At 36.6% G+C, this 24,668-nt stretch overlaps 1 protein-coding gene across 1 annotated transcript in view; it reads right to left on the reverse strand.

Annotated features, from left to right (window-relative positions):
- The window catches only part of UNC5A (unc-5 netrin receptor A), a 1,914,539-nt gene that overhangs the window by 1,238,433 nt on the left and 651,438 nt on the right, over nt 1–24,668 (reverse strand). The window contains exon 6 of the mRNA XM_044069905.1: nt 1,611–1,775. Within this exon, the coding sequence (XP_043925840.1) occupies nt 1,611–1,775 (165 nt within the window). The remainder of the gene's footprint in view (nt 1–1,610; nt 1,776–24,668) is intronic.

A 24,668-nucleotide genomic window follows, 5' to 3' on the forward strand; every position in this document is an offset into this window, starting at 1 on the left:
ATTTCTTGGTTCTCTTTTGTACTGGAAAGTTATGGGCCAAAATAGTAGATGTAATAAACGCCTAAAGAAATGCAACTGCATCACAAAGTTGTAATGTGATGTTGGGTGGTCATTGAATAGTTGAAGATAGGTCTAATTTGGATCCAGTGATGACCTCTGTAACCAAGTCCAAATATAAAACGTTTGAGAAACTAGGGGAAGGTTTGTTCATAATTACTGAAGATCATGTAAGCAAAAATGGTATTCCCAGGTGGTGCAGCTAGCAAAGTGAGGACAGTTTTAAGGCGGAAGAACAGTAAGTTCAGTGAAGTTAACAACCTATTTGTTCACAGGCCTAAGTACACATACAAGGGGCTCCACTCTACTCTAAATACACAACCCTTAGATAGTTATTAAAATGAATGAAGTGTGAAAGTTGAAACCTCCAAATTAAATGCACTTAAGAAAGATATAATGCAAGCTATAATTTTATACTAAGAGATGTTATGTTTTGCTGTCAGAAACTGGTTTTACATGTCATATTTTGAGTAAGTCATAGTTACACTGTCACTTATCCTACATACTTTTTAAAAATCTTTTTTAATTTTGCTTCTGATGAAGGCACTTCAGTGGAACTACATTTAGAAGCTATAAGACAGCTTAGCAAGATCCTCAGACAAAACATTTTTTTTCAATATTGATCAGACATCTTTTTTTAAGTCAATGAATCTGAATTGAGTTTAAGGCTCTGAAGTGAGTACTTGTGACTACTTCAATGGGCAAGAAGCTTATGGCTTCAGAATAGCAGGAAGGGATACAGTTTGAGGACTATTGATAATATCTTCTGTGTATGTGTCATGCACAGTTCCAGAACACCCATATCAAGATTTTGACTTGGGTTTCACAGTTTCAGATTTGGTAGAGTTTGATTTTTGAGTTCTTGGGTGGGAACATCCAGGCTCTGCTCTGAATTACAAGTGCACCAACGTATTTGCCTCTGGTCTAAAATCAGCTTGCAATAAATAGTTGAGTTACTACATATTTCCTCATACCAAGAGCTTCAGCACTGTGTCACTGCTATAAGTCCTTCCTAGTCTTGTTTAGATGTCGTTTCCTTTCAGTCTGTTCATCTGCATTGGATATACCCCCATATCCATAAATGTATTATCTACAAAACGTCAGCAGTAAAAGAAAAAGAAAAGAAAAGAAAACAGAGCACCTGTTGAAAATGTATGCACAAGTACTGTATTTTTGAAAGCTGAATTACACAGTAATAATAGAAGTTCAAGCGTCTGTTGTGGATATTTAACCCCAGTTCCACGGAAGATATTACTTTGTATCATTATTTTATATATCGCAAGCAGAGAAGATATATGTATTGTAAGAATGTAAGTATATTTCTAAGCGGATAATGAAGAGTACGGTACTGAGCTTGTTATACCTTGTACCATGTGGTAACCATATCATTCTGTGACACAAGCCCTGTCATGGATTATTTTCTAAAAATTTCTTTGAACAACTGAATGCAAAAATAGTGAGGTCTGATCATGTGTGCTGTATTGTTTTGGCTTTGAACTCTGTATAATTGGAAAGTTTTTTACAAAGTTATTGAGAAAGAGTTGTGCACTCACTGCGCATGCAAAGGTCACTGGTACAGTTCCTGGACTCCATTTCCAGGCCTTCGCAGTCCATGCCTCCATTCCTGGCAGCTGGCTCAGAACACTCACGGCTTCTCCACTGGGTACATTCTGTCCCACAGTCTGACCAAACGCTCCAGTCACTCCAACCTCCATCGACTGAACATTACAAAATAAAAAAATAAATAAGTAAGACTTTGATGTTTATTTTTTTTAAAGTGCACACACAAAATGTTCACAGAAAATATTGAATAATACTGTGACATTCTACAAGTCAAACTGATAAATTTATAATTGGGAAGAATATCATGACAAAAGCTCATTTCTTTGTAAATAAAGGGTGAACAAAATAAAATATATTAATGCTTACACATCAGTGCTTAACTTCTATTGCATTATGAAGAGTGGTTTGCTGTTATTCAGTACAAGAATATATAGATACCATATGTGTATGTTATTATGCTTTGTTTTAACAATTCTTAAATTTTATTTATACTCAATAGAAACAAACACTCAGAAGAAAAAGGAAACAGTTGTATCTTGATGACTGATAACTCATGAACTATACATAGATTTTTAGAGAGTATAGGGATATAAAAAAATGATAATCAACTAGTACGTTTCTGAAAAGTACACCAAAGCAATGGCTGAAGTCAAAATGCTACGCACCATATACCTTGACTTGTAAAAAGCTTTTGACAGAGTTCCCCACTCAGGTATAGTAGAAAAGTTAAATAAACTGGGAATAAACCCTATGTCACCTACTGGCTTGCCAACAGGCTCGCAGACAGGATGCAGGAAATCAAAATAGGGGATGTTCCTTCCACAAAGAGACCAGTCACCAGTGGAGTCCTCAAGGTTCTGTGCTGGGACATTTCTTATTTTGGCGTCAGCTTTTCTGACATTAAGGCCAGTGCTAAAGGGCTTTGGCTGAATAAGTTTGCAGATGACTGCAAGCTATGAGCAATCACTGAATTCCCAAATGACTTAGCTCTTATGCAGGAAGGTTTGTCACAAATAAATAACTGGTGCCAAAATCATGGACTAAAACTAAATGGTAAAAAAATGCATTATTGTATCCTTTGGGAAGTCATGGAACTACCATGTTGACAATACACCCCTATGAGTTGACCCACTTGTTCAGGATTTGAGGACTTATGTGGGTGGACTTTTGACTTACACATGTCTGTTGTTGTAAGAAAGTCCTGTACTGCACAGCTTATAAATAAAAGGATTGTGTTTTGATCTAGGGACGTCATTGTCCCCCTTTACTCAGCTCTCATTAGACCAGTCATTGGATATACCATCCCCTTTGGCATGTATCTGTCTAGACGTATGCAATAACTGAAGGACCCAGAGTGATACCTTTCTAAAAGCATACAAGGTCTAAACAACATGTCCTACAAGGAATGACTTAAAGCCCTGTTACTATACTCGGTATCCTACAGACTACTAAGAGGTGACCTGAGTTTGGTATACAAGGCATCCTCTAACCCATTACTGATGGATTTATTGCAAATCAGCAAGTCAAATGGCATCAGAAAAATTCAGTCTAGGAATCTAACCCTCTTCTGCAACATCAACAGAACATTTTGGAGGTGCAGGAATATCTTGCAGAGGATACTGCTGCTGTGGAACAGACTTCATAGACACATAAAATAAAGTTTATCCCTGCCCATATTCAAGTCCAACCTTAGCTCTGTGGATGAGAAACAGAAAATGTACCCCAGGGCTGCCCCCTGTATTAATAATGGACAGAGGCAGCTCCTACATGCTTTATTCCATGCATGGACCCCCCTGAAATTATCCATGGTGTAATCCCAGTTATTCATATTTGGAGTAATATATAATTATTGACCATGGGATGGGTAAGGTCATTCTATAATCAAATGAGATAGTTATTTAGAGCATAAAAAAGGAAATTGGGTAGGCTTAAAATGGCCCATAAAGGTAGCTAGCCAAGTACTTACCTATGAAATTATAAGTAATTTATAATGTTAAAGGCTTTAAGTATTCTATGAAAATGTTAATAGCTTTTCATTTGGCTACAAAAACATTATCTCGACCAGAGGCAGTTCTGAAAGGCTTATTCTTGTTACTCAGGGAAGTAGCTCATACACAGACTAGAAGCTAAATTCGGTCTTTATTTCAACAAGAAGACACAGAGCCAGAAGTTATTTTATGAAGCATTATAAAGAAGAAAAATAAGTCAGTGAACTCCCAAAGTGCTTTGCAATACCTGATTATGTGGAAGTTTAAAACTAAGTTAGAGGAGTTTGCTAAATTCAATTTGAAGAAAGGAAAATAACCCTAAATGCTTAGTGCTACCTGACTGAGCAGGAAAAGGGGATTTTCTCATAGCTTTGAAGACAGAAGAGAGAGTGCTGCGTGCTTTGAATAATGTTTTCAATGCCTAATCTCAAGAGAAATTTCTGGTGTGATCTGGTTATTATAGGGGTGTGACTTAAGTACATCTAAAGTGGAAACCAACCTGTCAACCTGCAAACATTGAAAATAGGTTTAAAGGCCCTTGAAAAGTAGGTACATCCACCCAAAAATCAATTCATTTTATTTCCATAAAATGAGAATACCAAATATCATATAACTCTTCCTGCTTTCACTATGAATGTGGCATACTGCTCAGAAATACATTGGGTTGGGAGGGTAGCCTAATCATTAAGGTGTTTGCCTTACAAACACAAGGTGCAGGGTTTGAGTCTCACAAGGGATTATTGGCAAGGCTTAAAATGGCTCACAAGGGCAGTTAGCTTAGTATGAACCTATGAAAAACAGAGTGACAAAAATAATTAAAAAAATATAATCACATTATCAAAGAGTCCGTGTAAAATCTGTAGACTAGTAAACTGTGTTGCAAAATTCTACCAAGCAAAGTCATTTATTTTTTCTTCTGAAAAGGAGATGTAAGATGTGTGTCCTCTTTCTTTAAATTATTTGTGCCACTAGTATGTTGGTCATATAATATGGTTTGCTATGTACTAGACAGCTTCAAAAACCCAGTCTGATGAGGGGGCATTCAGGGGCAAATCACATCTGAAAATAGGGTATTACTCCAGAAATAGATACAACATGTTCAGAGGTAAATCAGGCCTGAAAATAAGCATGTTTCTCTTAAAGTAGGGCTGGCAACTCGGCACCGTAAAATCCACTGCCAATCATTAGCAGACCGGAGTTCCGCTGTGGCGACCCCTAACTGGGAAAAGCCAAAAGACATACTACTACCTCTAAAATAGGTAGAGCTAAGAGGTCTGAAAAGAAAAGCTTGAAACATATTCAAACGGCAGGGGGAGGGGCTTTTCTAATCTGGTGCTACCCAGGAACACATTATAACTGCTCTAAATGGACTGTGGTGCTACAAGAAAACCAAAAGGTACTATATTAATAGGAACTCAATTGTGAAAACAGAAAAATCTTTGAAAATAATGGAAGCAAGTCGGACTTTGTTGAAAACATAGGAGAAAAGCTTATTGGATAAATATAAACATTTTCTTTGTGTTTTTCCATATAACTTTTTTTTTTCAAATGTAAAATATGTGTGTGTGTGTGTGTGTGTGTGTGTGTGTGTGTGTGTGTGTGTGTGTGTGTGTGTGTGTGTGTGTGTGTGTTAGGGTGTTAGTTAAAGAAAAAGCATTATTTTGAGAGCACAGAGTTTGTCTCAATATGGTAAAGTTATGACTTGAATAATTATAACAACATTGTTCATCTGTGTAGTCATATATTACAGCAGTAATTCATTTGAGAACATAGTTTTTTGAGGGTGGAATAGTTTTCTCTTTACATCCAAGGCTGAGCAATCTTAGATTCAGTATATATACATGAATATATCTATAATATATCTATATCTATATAATATTTATTTATTTATTTATTTTATTTGACATTTGTTAACCGGGTTAGTCTGTCTGGGAGAATGCCCTTTTTCAGCAGAGACCCAAGGAAAAAAGCTCCAAGTGGTATATAATCTATGGTCAATTATTAAAGTAATCACCAGTAATCTCATACAGTTACAATCCATACATAGTCAAAGTAAGAAATAATACAAAATTGTAAAAAAAACAGCAAGCAAACGTTGTAGCATCCCATACATAGTTAAAGTATAATTTCTTACTGATATAAAGCATCATCTTAAAGATGTAAGGCATTTTTTACATAGTACAGTAATATGACACAGTGACACAGTATAAGTAGTTGGGACAGGAAGTTTCATCCTAAACATATTCACTAGTAACAATTTCTTGCAGATGGTTCAGGAATAATTTGTAATACACACCAGAAGTGAAAAGATTATTCTATAGGCTATCCTGTGGAACAAATGGAGGATAGAAGAAGGTGGATAGGTAAAGAGTAGAGGGGAAAGATTGAAAGGAGAGGAATTTAAATAGCAGGGGGGAGGGACAGAGGTTGATTATGTTGAGTCACTACAAGAACAAGTCAAGAGTTTAGCAGATTGTCTTTTAGAGTTTTTTTTTTAAACTTTTTGTGTTAGAAATGGATTATATGTATTGGGGCAGTTTATTACAAGCATTTGCGACTGAGTGGTTATACAGAAGTTTGATAATGGTTTTGTTGGGTTTGTAGATCTGAAGGAGGTGTTTGTCTGAGCTGCAAGTGTATGGCTGGGTATATAGGGAGTGATGAGGGTAGAGAGCAGGACAGGAGTGAGGTTGGTTTAATAAGGAGTGGGTGAGAAGAAGTTGTAGTAGAAGGAGCTGGTGGCGAAATTCAAGCCACTGTAGTTTTTTTAGAGAAAGGCAGTGGTGTGAGCGATATAGTAAATTGGCAGCAGATCTAACTATTTTATTATACATAAGTTCCAGATTAGTCAAAAGATTAGTTTGAAGGTTGGTGAGGATTGGGGTAGCATATAGTAGGCTGGGTATTAGGTAAGCTTGTACCAGTGAGAGTTTGGATTGGTTTGTCAGGATTTTTTTATTTCTATAAAGTAGGCCAGTTTTTGTTGAGTCTTGTCCATAAAAACAATGAAACAAGTCATGGGCATTTAGAATTGCCAAATAGCTGAAACGCCTGATGTTCATAAGAATCATTTGCATATATTCCATGTGCCTCTGATACAAGAGGTTTGGGAGGTCACTCAGTGGAAGTTCTAGCTTTGCTGGAGTTTTCATTTTGCTTTTACTGAATGCATACTGAAAGGAATATATTCTATTATGGGTCTGATGAGGGAAGGGAAGAGAAGAGAAGATAGGGACAATAGCTTCCCTTGACCTAGAAGCTATAGCCCTGATAATCAGTCTGGCAAGATAAAGCAATTTCCTTATGACAGTGATACATAGTGGACAAGGGATAGTTCATTGTCAATAAAGTATCCAGGTCTCTAATAACTGGCAGTTTCTAAAACAGTCTCATAAATGTTGCAGGTCCATGAGTTCCATGTTTGCCTAAGGGCAAAATATTGCATTTCTTGACATTTAGCTTTAAGCCATGATACTGACACCATTTATTTGTATATGCTAGACCTTTTGGAGAATTTGTGAATCAAAGGGATATTTTATAACAGGTATGAGTTTACTGTCATCTGCAAATGTGGTCAGCCCTTGAATCTGCCTTGTCATCAGAGAAGTTAACTGTCGAAGAGGAACTGCCCAGTGACCAATCCCTGAGAGGTATCACTAATGAAGACCCTATTTGATGAAAACACACCTCTACACTAATTAACTGGATTCCGTCATAACGCCAGTTTGTTATTCAGTGGGTTACATGCCAGTTTACATCTAGTTTGCTTAGCATGTTGATAATGCCAGAATGTAGGAAGCTGTCAAAGTCCTTCATCAGACTGAAGTACGATGCGTGTGTACTAATTTATCTGCTTCCAATACACTGGTGACTTGTTCAAAGTTCACTAAGTTTAAGAGGCAGGCTTTACCTTTAATTGACCCAAATTGGTTGGTGTCAAGGGACTGCAGTCTGCTAATGTCCTTGTTAATGGGTTAATTAATGATACATTCAATTGCTTTGCAGATAAGACTTCTTAGGTGCATCGGTCCATAATTACTGGGGTCAATGATAGTTCTCCCCTTGGGTAGAGGAATGACTACAGCAGTTCTCCACACTTCCAGCATGAATCCAGTGAAGATGGAACAAATTTAGAAGCAAGTCTATAAGGCTGTTCTTGGTGCAGAAGGGAAAGCAGCCAGGCTTGTTTTCTGAAGATGTGCAGTTACTGTTTTAGGCCTTGGACAGTCCCCTCAGGACTTGCTCTGAAGTGATTTTGGGGTGGAGTTAGGGGAATAAATTAAATCTAAATGTCTAAGCTAATATGTGCATGATGTCTTCTGGTGAAAAGTATGTGTTACTGTTATGTATTAGCTCACATTGTTGGCTATTGCTTCTAAATTGTTTAACAAAAGTTAAAAAGAGGCCTTGTGGTTGTTCTATACATGGGTGGCAATTTTCCCAGGTTATATTTTATGAGATAGTTTGTCTGCTAAGACTGATGCATACTGCTACAAGTACTTATTCAAGTTTTATGTTAACCTTGCAAATCTAGTTGTATTTGCCTTGTACTTTTCCTTCTTTTTTATGTTTTATGATTTGTAATTATTTCTACTTGCAGCTTCTCTCCCCGTGTCTCTGCTGAGAATGTTTATTTATTTATTTTTTGGCCCAGTCGGACTTTCCAGGTAAACAAATGTCAATAAATAAATTAATAATAAATAAATAAGTAGTAGAGTTCCATTACAGCAGTTTATTCCTGAACTTAACATTGTATTTGTATTTGACATGGACCGATGCCTCAATGAAAGCTTTAATGTGAGCATAGAAACTGTCTGTGAATATAGCAGTGTGTGAGATAGAATCATCGAGAAGAAGTAGATGCTCAAATGTTATCAGTTCACCAGCTATTTGTAATACATTTGTCTTAGAATAATCTATAAAGACAGAAGGGTTTGATGGAGAATTAGGTTTGACCAATTATGGGGCTATTACTGATGTAGAGCATAGTGGAGCTATACTTGTGAAGACTACATTTAATGTTTGATCACCATGTTGGAGTACAAACGAGTTGATCTAAGGAGCAAGCATTTACAAAATCTACTAAGTATTGTGCATACTTATTTGTGATAATGCAGGTTTCTCAGTTAATGCAAAAACAGTTGAAATCCCTAAAGGAATAGTATTGGATTCAATGGAGAAGAATTCCAGTTTGTTTAGATATGCCTCATGGGCTGCACATAATATCGAGGGAATAATTTCTCAATAAAAATCCACACTGTATCATAGTCAGTCAAGCTCCTGCATATCATATATGGAGAAGCTGAAGGACATCGCCTTGTTTTATGAGTCTTGACGTGATTCAGCTTCTCAAGACTATAGACTTGCCACCACTGTAAGAGTGGTAGGCAGTGAAATGCAGCACTGAGTTTCAGTACAATGCAGATACCTATATTATCAAGGAATGTGAAGGTCTGTAAGGATTGCAACTTCTTTAGACGTCTAGCAGAGAAGACCTATGTTACAAGAAATAGATACCTTTTTTCTGTTCCTAAAACTGTTAATACAGTGACCATATATTCGCTAGTAATACAATGCATAACATACTTAGCAGTAAAAGACCAGAAATCCCCAGTTTTGCATGATGTTAATGTGAATTTGGAGGGGGCTTGCAAACATTGATGTAGTGGGAACGATTTAAGCTTCTTTCTGAATGCCACTGCATCAGCAGATTCTGCCCCTGTCAGACTGGACATCCCCCAAACAAACAAGGATTCTGAATACAAGACAGAAGAAATGCGACTTGACTGATTGTTTTGCTGTACATTGCATACTTAATATTAGAAGATCGCTTTTGTCATATCTGTAGCAGAATGGGGTTAAATGTAACTACAGCAGAGGGAGGAGTCAAAGTTTTATCATCTAAGCCCCTGTTTTTAATACTACCAATACTATATATTAATAATAATAATTATTAACATTATTTAAAGTTTTGATTTCACCAAATAAAAGTATAATATCCATGTTTGTATGAGCATTCTAGGTTCTATACTAGATAAACGAATGCTTAAAATGTCGAGTACAACATGCTCGACACAATTTAAGCGAAAATATATTTAACTGAAAGAAAACATAATCGAAAATCATAATATTGAAAAGTTTTATTTGGCCAACAATTTATCACAGGCAATGTATTTCTCAACTTCACAAACATCAGAGGCATGGTGATGCCCTATACATTTTAATAATAGTTCACCACAGATTTCTTTCTTAGTCACTGCACAGCCTTTACAGCATTCCTTCAGTTTACCTTTACAACACCAGTACTTCCGATTTTTCAATATCTTTTCTAGGCTATATAAATAACCATCTATATTGAGCATATCTTTCCCTTTTTGAGACTTGACACACTCGTAATAGTCTCCTTCAACACCTGGTGAGAAATAGTTTCTGTTAGCCATAATGTAACGCTGTTCTAAAACACTATGTTAAGTGACTCGGTCTACTTTATTTTATATTGATTATGCACTAAGTACGTCATTTATTGAAATTAAGTATATTGCACTTGTATGCTTAGTGGACCATCTACTTTCAGTTTAAAACGTACCCTTTCACCTTAATTTAAATTAACGTAACTACACGGGTACAGATTTCATTTTTATTTTCTATGTTTTATGAATTTACGTCAGACGTAGCATGTTTTCGTCTTGGCCAAACATAACCTTTTGAAACTCCTATTTTAGATTATTTGAGCTCTCGATTAAATAAACGTTCACTTAAATTGTGCCGAGCATGTTGTACTCGACATTTTCAGCGTTCGTTTATTTAATATAGATCTGCATTCTATTACCTAAATAACTCAAAGGCAGTTTGCATTACTACAGTGTCCTTTTATGATCAGAAATCTTGCTCATTCTTTTTTTTTGATATAACTACCAAACATATGCTGTGATGTCATTACCAGAACAACAGACAGAAAGAAAAAAAAAAGAGTACCTTTTTGTGAAAACTACTTTTTTCTTAGATTTTAATTTGCACTTGTTTCTGCACAATTATGATAATGAGAGGTTAACATACAAGATCCTTTTCATGTCTTAAGATATACTTGTTTTTGTAATTCACATTTATTTTGTATCGGAAAACTGTTATGTGCAGTTAAATATTATCTCTTTTTCCTTTGTTTCACTTTATAGCAAAGTGCATGAAATAAGCTACTAAATGTAGGCCATATTTCCTTCTTCCCATTTGGCGGGGCAAGAAAAAAGTGAAACATTTAGGCTGATTACATTCTATTTTGCACAGACTTTATGTAATGTGTATTTTACTTATGGATTTTTAGATATTTTACTGTAAAATAGTATGGTCCACGTTATGCTTTCTCATCTGTCTGTAGCTAATACAACATTATTAATTTGGTAAAATTCCTATGTGTAAGTCACTTGTTTCTGTTCATTGTGTAAATAAGCATGGTAAGTTAACATATTCTAGGAGAACTGGTCTTATTATATGGTATGAAAAAAAAGCCAGTGCAGAAAGGCCTGCAGATGTTCCTGTTTCAATTTCTACAGAATAACTTGACGAGTACTTTTTCTTCTTTAAACAAGAACTTTTTAATTCATACAGGCTGCCTTATGTTTCAGTGGGTATTTTATGCAGGGTGGTGAGCAAACAGAGTAGTTAAATATTGCTTCTGTCTTACAGTGATCATTAAGCGATATTAAAGGCCATATGACATGAGCAATATGCATTTCAGTGCTCAGAGTGGCCAGTTTTCAGATTCTTTACCTTTAAAACAAATGCTCTGTTGAACTTAACAATCTAGCAGTTGGCACAGTGGGGTAAGATTATAAGCTGTAGCTCCTGTGATACAGGGTTTGATTCTCCCCAGCTCTTATTTGCCTGGTGTGTAATGTTAAGTTACTTATGTAGGCATTGCTCCCAGTTTGCCCTTGAAAAGGGACCGTGTGTCCAGTTGGCCTACCTGATTAACAAATGGGTGTTATTATTATTATTAATAAAACAAATGTAAGTAAATAATTAATGTCAATGACCACACTTAACAGTAGATGTATATTGGTCAAACTGATGTGGCTTAATTTAAGCTTTCGGTGCTACAGAGCTCATTACTTCCTTCCTGCAATTTTTATGCTGCATATCAAGGTGTGTGTGTGTGTGTGTGTGTGTGTGTGGAACTCTTTTGGGAGGGGGATTGCACCAAATCCTTACTTATTAAAAGGTTCATGTAAAAGCATTTTTTGGTGTCTCTTCTTAGACAAACAGGCTGTAGTACTTGATGCGATGAAGAAAAAAATTTGGCACAGAATAGAAGTTGCTGACATGAAACCACAAAAACCTCAAGACTTGCTGAGAATAGCAAACTGAGGCTCACTGGTTCTGTGGAGGAGGCACCTCTGTAAATCGATACAGCATAACTACAAAGATCATCTAGCTTCTGGGGGAATATTTAAAAAAAATGATATTTTAGACAGAAGCTCAGCTTCTGCTACATACTATTTCTGCATTTCATATTTCTAGCTTGTTATTGTCAAGGACAGCTCAATAAATATTATTGACCCTTTGAACAGTGTTTGCTCCTGTGACTAGAATGTAGTTCAAACTGGATTCCAGACTATTTGCTCACGCTGATCAACATGAACCTGCTCTGCCTTATTGCATATGCTGTAGGTAATGGTACAATAGAATTTATATACCTTCATACCGCCTCTCTAAAACCATAAACAATACCTTATAATGTCTTGCTTTAAAATGAATGTCAGGAACAATCACAGTATAAAACAAAGACCACCCTGATGCAGTAGTAAGCATTCTCCAGCACAAAACAAAATAAAAAAAAACAGGAGCAAGGCTATACAAAACAGTCTCTGTAAAGAAATTGTATGCGCTGTTATAAACACATATGTACGTGCATGCACACACACTTGCACACATACACTCATTTATGAGTGTATATGTAAACATATCATTTCCATTTCCTACAAATGGAAGTTTCTTCACTCTAGCATAGCATAATTAGTTATGGTCACACTGCAACAGCGGAATAACACTGTGCTTTCAGTATCCATTTAGAAATAGAAGACTTTCTTGTTTCCCTCCTGAAAACTGCAGTGGTGGTGCTGCGGTAGCGTTGTCGCCTCATAGCAAGACGTTGTCCCATTCGAATTTCAGCTAGAGTGCCTTCTGTGTGGAGGCATACGTGAATGGGGCATGCCTTTGTCGAAGGTTGTGTGTCTGGGCTGGTAACCCGGTACGTAAAAATCCACTACCAATCATTAGCGGACCGGAGTTCTGCTGTAGTGACCCCTAACCAGGAAAAGCCGAAAGACACAAACTTGTTTCCCTCCTGAAATTTAATGGGTCCTCTTCTGTCAAGAAACCATGTCTTTCCAGTTGTATAGGGCTAAGCGGTGAATCTAAATTAGTCCAAAATGGAATTGAACTATGTGTTTTACAGAGGCACTTGACTGTGTAATTAACTTAATTATAGTAAACTGTCTTTCGGCCTTTCCGGGTTAGGGGTCACCGCAGCAGAACTCCAGTCTGCTAATGATTGGCAGTGAATTTTTATGGTATCAAGTTGTCAGCCCGGTGCCCAGCCTTCAAAGAAGGCACACCCACACACACATGCACATATATAAATTCACTTAACCGTGGGGAGGATATGCAGACTCTGCACATAAGATGCTCCAGCCAAGAATCGAACCAGAAAACCTCTTGCTGTAAGGTGACAATGCTAACTGCTGCACCACTGCAGCCTAATCAACTAAATCAACTTAATTATAGTAATCAACTTAATTATAGTGCCCTTTTCTTGGTAACTGCATCTTCTTCACATATGACAGATAGAAGATAGTCATTTTGGAGACTAATATGAAAAACTTTCATTGTATTTTGAGTAAACTGAACTCCTACAAGTCATATTCACAGGCACACAATCAGGCATGTTTGATAGATTACTGATAGCAGACATTTTAGTCACAAATTGTCCTTAATTCTTTCCATCCTTCTGCTTTGTGACAGAGTGAATCACCTACTGTACAATTTCCTTACAATATGACATGTTCTAGCTTTGTCTTACTAATTAAAGCATGCTTTTTTTTAAACATTGGCTTTAACAAGCAGTCCTTCTCCCCAGTTAGTCTTCATCAGTGAGTTCTGATGGAAAGAGACTTTACTCATATTCTTTGACTCTTGTATAGGCTACATGAATAATGAGCTAAGATGGTGTTTGGGTAGTGTTGGTATTAGCACTAATTGCTCAGCTTACATGAGGTTTGGGTAGTGTTGGCATTAGCACTAATCGCTCAGCTTGCATACATTTGGGTAGCAATAGTATCAGCACTAATCGCTCAGCTTACATGCATTTGATAGTGTTAGTATCAGCATTATCTTTCAGCTTACATGCTTTTGTGTAGTGTTGGTATTAGCACTAATCCCTCAGCTTACATGCATCTGGGTAGTGCTGGTATTAGCACTAATCACTCAGCTTACATGCATTTGGGTAGTGCTGGTATTAGCACTAATCACTCAGCTTACATGCATTTGGATAGTTGGTAATAGCACTAATCGCTCAGATTACATGCATTTGGGTAGTGTTAGTATTAGCACTAATCACTCAGCTTACATGCATTTGGGTAGTGTTAGTATTAGCACTAATCACTCAGCTTACATGCTTTTGGGTAGTGTTGGTATTAGCACTGATCACTCAGATTACATGAGTTTGGGTAGTGGTAGTATTAGCACTAATCACTCAGCTTACATGCTTTTGGATAGTGTTAGTATTAGTACTAATCACTCAGCTTACATGCTTTTGGGTAGTGTTAGTACTAGCACTAATCACTCAGTTTACATGTGTTTGGGTAGTGTTAGTATTAGCAATAATCACTCAGCTTACATGCATTTGGGTAGTGTTAGTATTAGCAATAACCGCTCAGTTTACATGCATTTGGTAGTGTTTAGTATCAGCACTATCTTTCAGCTTACATGCGTTTGGGTAGTGTTGGTATTAGCACTAATCGGTCAGCTTACATGCATTTGGGTAGTGTTAGTATTAGCACTAATCATTCAGCTTGCATGCATTTGGGTTGTGTTAGTATTAGTACTAATCACGCAGCTTACATGCATTTGGGTAGTGCTGGTATTAGCACTAATCACTCAGTTTATATGCATTTGGGTAGTGCTGGTATAAGCACTAATCACTCAGCTTACATACATTTGGGTAATGCTGGTATTAGCACTAATCACTCAGCTTACATGCGTTTGGGTAGTGTTAGTATTAGCACTAATCACTCAGCTTACATGCATTTGGGTAGTGTTGGTATTAGCACTAATCTCTCAGATTACATGTGTTTGGCAAGTGTTAGTATTAGCACTAATCACTCAGCTTACATGTATTTGGGTAGTGCTGGTATTAGTACTAATCAATCAGCTTACATGCATTTGGGTAGTGCTGGTATTAGCAAAAATCACTCAGCTTGCATGCATTTGGGTAGTGCTGGTATTAGTACTAATCACTCAGCTTACATGCGTTTGGGTAGTGTTGGTAATAGCACTAATCACTCAGATTAATTGCATTTGGGTAGTGTTAGTATTAGCACTAATCACTCAGCTTACATGCATTTGGGTAGTGTCAGTATTAGCACTAATCCCTCAATTTACATGCGTTTGGGTAGTGTTGGTATTAACACTAATCCCTCAGATTACATGCGTTTGGGTAGTGTTAGTATTAGCACTAATCACTCAGCTTACATGCGTTTGGGTAGTGTTAGTATTAGCACTAATCACTCAGCTTACATGCGTTTGGGTAGTGTTGGTATTAGCACTAATTGATCAGATTACATGCGTCTGAGCAGTGTTAGTATTAGCACTAATCACTCAGCTTACATGTGTTTGGGTAGTGTTAGGATTAGCACTAATCACTCAGTTTACATGCATTTGGGTAGTGTTAGTATTAGCACTAATCACTTAGCTTACATGCGTTTGGGTAGTGTTGGTATTAGCACTAATCACTCAGCTTACATGCGTTTGGGTAGTGTTGGTATTAACACTAACTGATCAGATTACATGCGTCTGAGTAGTGTTAGTATTTGCACCAATCACTCAGCTTACATGTGTTTGGGTAGTGTTAGTATTTGCACTAATCACTCAGCTTACATGCATTTGGGTAGTGTTAGTATTCACACTTATCACTCAGCTTACATGCATTTGGTAGTGTTAGTATTAGCACTATCTTTCAGCTTACATGCATTTGGGTAGTGTTGGTATTAGCACTAATCACTCAGTTTACATGCGTTTGGGTAGTGTTGGTATTAGCACTAATCACTCAGCTTACATGCATTTGGGTAGTGCTGGTATTAGCACTAATCACTCAGCTTACATGCATTTGGGTAGTGTTGGTATTAGCACTAATCGGTCTAATTACATGCGTTTGGGTAGTGTTAGTATTAGCACTAATCACTCAGCTTACATGCATTTGGGTAGTGCTGGTATTAGCACTAATCACTCAGCTTACATGCATTTGGGTAGTGTTGGTATTAGCACTAATCGGTCTAATTACATGCATTTGGGTATTGTTAGTATTAGCACTTATTGCTCAGTTTGCATATGTTTGAGTAGTGTTAATATTAGTAGTAATTGCTCAGCTTACATACGTTTGGGTAGTGTTGGTGTTAGCACTAATTGCTCAAGTTACATGTCATTGTTATATGATACTATACATATCCATTGAGCTTTACTGCTGCAGCAAGTATCTGGCACAGATGGTGTTGCCCACATCATAAAGGAAATGATGTGTTGGTGCTCAGATTGTATTGTTTCATATGTTCTATGAGTTCATAGTCTACCAGAGAAAGAGAATTTTCTCTGTGTAGTAGTGAGCATTCTTTCTTAAAGTTGCAGTTAATTAGAAGGAGTAAAGGGACTCAGAAGATAATGATGTCCTTACAACAGTTACCTTTTCTGCTTCACATGTGACACTTAAGATTAGTCCATATGATTTGCTTTCATTTCATCAAAATTGTCAGGAGAAGGAAGAAAAATTACTCTGAGTTTATTTAAGCCTATATTGATATCAACATAAAGGAATGGGGTTTGTTTTACCTACCTGAGTGTTTCAGGTAACCATTAAGCCTCCTTGTGTGAACAATGAGCAGAAGTATTAATTTAATATTTGCTTTTCATAACTTTTCTGTCTTCCTCTGTCCAAAGACAGTCCATTTTATTAAGACCCATTGGCTTTTCTTTCGTATTTCTTTTATTTATAGTTTTGTTTTTTCTGCACTTTCATCATTTAAACCTTGACCGTTCTGACTACCTCTTTAGTTGCATGTTATCAAATGGGAAAAGGTCTTGGTTCTACTTCTTAAATTGTGTTATGAATGTTATATTTTGATTTACAGTCATTACAAACTATAAGACCACACTGTTCCTTTCAGTGTCCTTGTTTTGATATGCCTGTGTGCGCACAATTATTTCTTTAATTTCACATTTAAACTAATTTGATGAACTGATGCAAAACTTCAGGTATCATCTCAGAGCCAAAACCTAAAAATGTAAGTTATGCTGCATAGCGCTATCCTAGTCATGACAAAAAAATCAAATAAATCATTTTAAAATGAAGTCTGAAACTGTTCAATGTAAACAAGTGTAATGTTATTTTCACTCTCAACAGCCTGCTTGAGAAGCTCATTTCAGAGCTAATCGGTCAACCCAACTGTCTTAACTTGACTAAACCTGCAATTGTATTGCCAAATTTGTTTCAGGTCAAAATGATCATGGTATCACATACAAATATTTACCTGCCTTGAATCTGATCCCAAATAAACACATGCACATGGTTACCACTAGTCCTTCTTTACAGAGGATAGTATTTACTTAGGCAGCTGAGCCTTGCGGAAAAATATGAAAAATGGCAAAAAGTCCTGTGATTTTAGGACAAAACATATTTCTCACTTTTCATGTAACAGTTTCATAAAAAAGTTTCTTTGCATTTGAAATTCTACAAGTATACCTTTCAGGAGTACCTTATTATGAGGACGATTCATCATTCTGAGAATTAAAAACTGTTTTGTTTCACATTGTGCCAGTTTGTTCAACATTACGAGATGTAATATTGCCATTTTGCAGATGAAAGGCTGAGGGCTGTGTGTACAAGAATGAGTTTTTATTTTGACAGAAAAGTGAAGTCCAGCTCTTTCCAGTGGTTATGGGTATGACCCATCCTGCAAACTCCCACATTTCCACTCAAATTGTTCGTCTTTGCCCATACCTTTTCAACCTCTTACTGCAAGAGTTCTGGACACAGCCAAAAATAATGAGGACAAAGCTCCCAAATTAGACACAGGTTTTAAATATTTCTTTTATAAACTTAGAAAGCTGATAAAGTTGGAGATTCAGGAATTTGCAGACGGGATGTGCACAGTCTGGAAAATAGATCAGGGTGTAAAATAATGGAGGTTGAGAGGGCTGTGGAAAGAGCACCTTCAGATGCTCTGACAGCACATGTGAAAAGAGAGCAGTATGCATTCAGTTGCACATCACTGTGGTGTGGTTATGGTGGTGAAAGCAGGAAAATCCTGTCCAGCACATAGCAAATGTACAGAGAGTACTGGGTGTTTCAAGACATGCCTTGATGGCATGATTTATTACCCATGTCCATACCTGTCAAGTGTACCTCTTATGAGAAACTTTCCTTATTCTGAGTCTTACCCACTCCATGTTCCTCACAGTTCAGTAATGAAAGGTCCTGTCACACATTCAGTGATGAGAACTTTTTCAGCTGTTATCTATGGCAAATAATACTAAAAAGGTTCATTCATCCAACAGGCTTCATCCAAATACAACTCAGTCCTACAAAGCTAGAATTGCAACAATCAAAAACAGGGCCAGTCTGACACACAAATGTCCACTATACCAAAAGCCTATGTAAAGTGTCTACGTTGACCCTGCTAGGATTATAATAATAATAATAATTATGATTACATCAATTTATTTCTGTTGCACAGAAACATTAGTCATAGCATGTATTCCATCTTGTCTAACCCAAATACACATTGGTCCTAAAACCCAGAATTACAACAGCAAACAAAAGGGCTAGTCATTTCATTCATACACAACCCCCAGCCCCATTGCACACCCACAGTACTTGGTTTAACACGGACAAGTGAAAAAGAAAAAGTTAAATAATGCTTTCATTAATCTATTTTTTCACCGAAAAAGTAGTCAAGAGTCTGTAGTCAATATTACTTCATCTAAATACAACTTAATCATGCAAAGACAGCGTTACAACAGTGAAACAGCATGGACATTCATTTAATTGACAGCGTATATGTCCTGGCATACCTAAAGTATCTGATTTGACCTTGCCAGGATCAAGCAAAAAATGTTTACATTAATGTATATTTGATGCACACAGTCACAGCTTGTATTCTGCTTGCTTCACCCAAATACACATTAGTCCTGTAAAGTCAGAATTACAGCAGCAAACAGCAGGACTAATCATTTCATCTACAAACTGTCCCCATACCCAGTGCCTGCCTACCTACTACCTAAAGTATCTGGTTTGGCCCTGCCAGGATAAAAAAGTGTAAGATCTCATAGATAAAATAAATAAACAGATAAATGCAAGTTTAAATTGATAATCATTACCAGCAGTTCTCTAGTTCCTGTCAGCCGATCGATCACTTATTTTTAAAACGGCTAAGAGTACACATCAGGAAAAAACACCTGCTGTATACTGCAGAAAAAAAAACAAAAAGCTGGATGCGTTGTTTATAAAAATTGTATTTTTCGTATTCTCCTATACAATTCCACTGAGTCCTCATGGAATTAACAGGTCAGCTGATTACAAAGTAAACCAGTAACAAAGTCCAAAACCAAACAAGTAAATCCAAATAAAGGCAAAAGCGACTGGAAATGACTCGAAGAGACTCAAAAAGAAATAGCGTACACTGTTTAATTGTCCACTTTCGTCCACAGACTTCATCAGAATAATGCATACAAAACAATCAAAGTTTAAATAGATAAAAAATCAGCATAGAAGTTAATTGAAATTAATTAATCATGTTAATTCAAAAATAAGTACCAATGCACTTAAAAAGACAGGAACACTGTCAAGTGATGTGAAGGCAAACTAAATCGTTGCTTTTGTTAACTTTAAGTTTCCTGTGTTTAAGGAAGCATTTTACATTAATGGCCTCATTGAGGCCAGGAGGACAGTCAGATCTCAGTTTTATTTGCCAATAAGTCTCCCTTTGGAGTAGAAAATTCTTGTAGTCCCCCTCCCTCATGTCTTTATAACAAACTTCCAATATTGAAAATAAAAACTGTTGACGTGGTGTCACTGTATACCTGCATTCCCCAAGACGAGGGTATTGAAGCTGTGAGGAATTTTTTAACCAATTTTTATTCTGGCTTTTCTAAAAGCACTATTTCCTTGATTTGTAGATTTTTGGAGATTATTTTAGAGAATAATTTTTTTCTGTTTGAACAAGTTTACTATCGACAGAAAAGAGGTGTAGCTATGGGGTCCTCGGCTGCCCCAGCCTATGCCAATGTTGTCATGGCATTGTGGGAACGTCAATTTATTCCATTTTTAGTTCATAAATACCAAATTTTGTTTTACTGTCGTTTTATCGATGATTTGTTTTTTATTTTAGATTGTAAGGAGATGGTCATTGATACCTTCCTCACTGACATCAATTCTTGTTCTTCATATTTAAAGTTCGTTATTGGTGGCCATGGTATTGACACTAATTTTTTGGATGTTAATTTGAGGTGGGACCCTGAGGAAAATAGGATACACAGTCGTATCTACAGGAAAAAGACTTTTAACAACGGGTACCTTCACTACAAAAGTGGGCATCCTAAACATATCATTTCCAACATTCCAAAAGGACAGTTTATCAGGGCAAGTCGTATGACATCTAAAGACTCTGATGTTTTTCAAGAGTTTTGTTTCATCATTACTTTGTTTTCTAACAGGGGCTACCCAAAACCAGATTTAATCCAAACCGCCACTGACATTTACAACAAATGAACTGGCTATTATTCACCGTTATTAAGTTTACATTTGGATAATTTGACTTTTAAGAACATCAACAACAGTAACATACCGAACCCAAACATTGTATGTTCATTAGGGATGAATTCTGACAGTCAGCGTATCCAGAGTATCATATCAAACAATTGGAGAGTTATTAGGGGGAACGCTGAAATGTATGACGTCTTAGGAGACAGACCTTTGTTTGTCCATAGGAATGATTTCAATTTAAAAAAGATCTTGGAAAGAGGTAAAAATACCCTTGGTGGAGTTTCCACAAGTAAAAGAGGCATGAATTGTTGTTATGATTGTAACACATGTAGGTACATTTTAACTGGACCATACATCTCAGTGGCTACTTTCAACAGGACTTTTCCTGTTCCTGGTTTTGTGAACTGCCGTTCTTCAGGCGTTGTTTACATTGCTTTGTGTTCATCTTGTACCGCCTTTTATGTTGGTATGACGACCAGGCAGTTAAGAACCCGAATAAGGGAACATTTATATTGTATTAAAACTAAAGATGACAAAAATGCTCTATTTAAACACAGTCTAGTGTGTCATTCTTTTAATAAGTTTTTATTTTCAATATTGGAAGTTTGTTATAAAGACATGAGGGAGGGGGACTACAAGAATTTTCTACTCCAAAGGGAGACTTATTGGCAAATAAAACTGAGATCTGACTGTCCTCCTGGCCTCAATGAGGCCATTAATGTAAAATGCTTCCTTAAACACAGGAAACTTAAAGTTAACAAAAGCAACGATTTAGTTTGCCTTCACATCACTTGACAGTGTTCCTGTCTTTTTAAGTGCATTGGTACTTATTTTTGAATTGACATGATTAATTAATTTCAATTAACTTCTATGGTGATTTTTTATCTATTTAAACTTTGATTGTTTTGTATGCATTATTCTGATGAAGTCTGTGGACGAAAGTGGACAATTAAACAGTGTACGCTATTTCTTTTTGAGTCTCTTCGAGTCATTTCCAGTCGCTTTTGCCTTTATTTGGATTTACTTGATTACAAAGTAAACATGAGCAGGAATTCCTAAGTTTTTACTTCCAGGAAATTCCTTCTCTTGCTTAGGTCACCACCCTCTCCATAGATCATACAAGCTGCGATCATGTGACATGCTGCTGAACCTAACAACCTGGTCCCCAAGTAAATCTATGTGGGAAAAACTAGGCATGCCCAGATTCCAGGCTGATTTTAAAAGTTTTTTTTTGTGAAACAGATTATTGTAATATAATTCTGAAGAGATGGAAGGGATAAGTGCATTGATAGGAGATAGTTTTGACAGTGAAATGGAGGGTTTAATCTGGAAATTAAAATGGAAGGCAGAATAAGAAAGCTTTATGACAAAGTGTTTGAGAGGGAAGTAATACAAGCCTTTTGTATACAAAAACAGATCTGTTAGAAGGTAGTAACAATTGTAAGTCCCATCTTGTTATTGGTTTTAAGATCACCAAGAAGAAGGATGCTGAGTGTTCTTTAGACATGGGGAGGGTGTCAGGGAATATCATCTGTTTTTCTCAATGGACAACATATGTCTGCATGTCAGACATGGTGGAGGAAGGAGGTGGGTAAAGATAGTAGTATGTAGGCTAAATGGAAATAGAAGAAGTGAGGAAACTGGTGAAGAGTGATGTATGCTAGGACATGTAGGAACATGGGAGTACACTAAAGTGGCAGTACAAATTAAGGCAGAAACATGCCTTAGAGCAGAGAGGTGGAGATGGAAATGGGAAGTTAGCCTATCCTACAAGGGATAAAATACTGGTTTATCCTGGGATGGAGTATGTGTAGTAGGCAACAGGGAACTACAGACCTAGACCAAAAGAGTGACCACAATGCATATGTAACAAAAGGAGTGTAGTTTAAGAAGATGGACTGTGTTAAAAATGGTAGGTAATCAAGACCACTATAAATATTAGACTCTAATGTGCAATGCAACACCTGAAATACATGCAGTAATTTTAAAAATCTCATAAATTAAAAAAAATCATTGGAACATATCTTATCCCCAAAATAGGTTTCTGGTGCCTTATTTTTAAGGTTAAATTCAAGTGGGGAGGGGGGGGGGGGAAGGCAGTCTTACTTGGAAGCAGCAATGTCCCTAAACTGTTGCATTATACATAAGTTTCCATCACTGGAATACCCAATAGAGGATTTCACAATGAAAAGCAGGCCATTAAGGATATACATAGTTTTGAAAAATTAACCTAAACTGTTTTATCAACCCTCACAAAAATATAAGTTCTTATGAATTAAAACACCATAGTAAAAAGTAACCTTGGGGCACACACATACATACTTTTGAGCTCCATTTGTGATTTGATCTTAATTAAAGCACCATATCACTGTCTCAAACAATGTAAAATTAAGCATTATAATAGACCGACAATAATATGTACAATGTTACACTAACACGGCTGCTTATCTATAAGCCCCCAGTAGCATATCAGTAAACCAAGGAAGCAGAGCAATAATGTGATGTCCAGGATGGGAAAAGTGTTGTGATATATGGCTTGTTACTTCTGTGACAGCAGCTCTGACATTATTTCCATTTTTCTTTCATCCCATGTACTGGCATATTTAGGAGCACTTCTGAGGTTACTTTCTATCTTTTAGCTTTCCTGAAGTCAAGGGTTTTTGCTCTTTCTAGCTTAACTTTGTGCTTAAGTTTCTTATGACTCATATTTTAGTTATCATTTTACCAAATAGCTATGTAATTCCTTTCCTTACATTTTCTGTCTTCTTCTTTTCAGTCTACCAGGTTCAAAAATAATCTTTCTCTCTATTCCTCTATGTGTATGTAAATATGGTTGCACTTCAGTTATTCGAGAACTGATTTGGTTGAATGCAGATTCTGCTGCATGATTCAGGTGCTGCTTTCATCATGTTATGCTACAGCTGACTGATGTTTTTGACTATAGAATAACATGGTGTGTTTCTCTTTGATCATGATTGGTGATTTTATTGGCATATGGGTTTTGGTGATCTCTTTGATGATGTTTGCGTGACCATGCAGTCGACATATTTAAGTAGGATGTGAGGGCAAGAAACACTGCATTGGGGGATGTGGGATCAAAGTCCCCCCATAGTGCAGATACTAATTGTTTGATAGATAGATTGATTTATGCAATGCTGGTGTGCATGTTATCACAGGAGAATACAGTTTGTGTATGGTGGTTTGTGTTTTGACTATTGAGATAGTCTATGCAGCATGGTAGGTTTTGAAATGAATCCAAAAGGAAATTGTTTTCCTTTTGTGATCAGATGAGTTTTGGTGGTTTGCATTTCTGGAGGTCTGATTTCTCAGTGTATTTGGGATCTGCATTACTGTGGTTCAGATTCAATAGAAATGTCATATATAATATCTGAGAGTGATAGCTTTTTTATCAGAATGGCTGCTTTGCCATTACTAACATGGAATATAAATGGAATTAAAGGTGTAGGCAAAATCAGAGACCAATGAATTACATTATGTGTAGGGTATACACTGTAGTGTTACAAGAGACATGTGGATGAAAATGAGTATGTCAATTTGACAAAGAAAAGATTTCAAGATGGGTATTCAGCAGGCAGAGTATCAAGGAAAAAGGAATAGGTATATGACTGCAAGTGAGGCTCAGATAGTGATAAAAGAGGAAAAAGACAATAATGGTAGATAAAGAATTATTAGAAGGGGAGGGGTTGGCCAGTTATACTGGCATATATTTATATTCTACCTAAAATTAGTATTATGGAGCTTCAGATAATTTTGGGAAAATTAATAAGTTTTCCTCATGGAATATTATTTATTAGTGAGGATTAGAACCTGATTTCCAATCATGTGGATGTATCATGGGTTGGATGGAGGGGATCATATAACAAAAGAGGGTAGATATCCGAAGAAGTTTATGAAAATATTTGGTACAGAAGATGAGAATTTAATTATGGGGAGCTCAGACAGAATGTCTATATTTTTACTGAAAGTTCACAATCCCTGTTAGATTGGATAAAATTATATTTCACAGAAACATG

Source organism: Protopterus annectens, chromosome 4.part0, assembly GCF_019279795.1.
Source record: "Protopterus annectens isolate FY-2018-M chromosome 4.part0, PAN1.0, whole genome shotgun sequence".
Taxonomy (NCBI): domain Eukaryota; kingdom Metazoa; phylum Chordata; order Ceratodontiformes; family Protopteridae; genus Protopterus; species Protopterus annectens.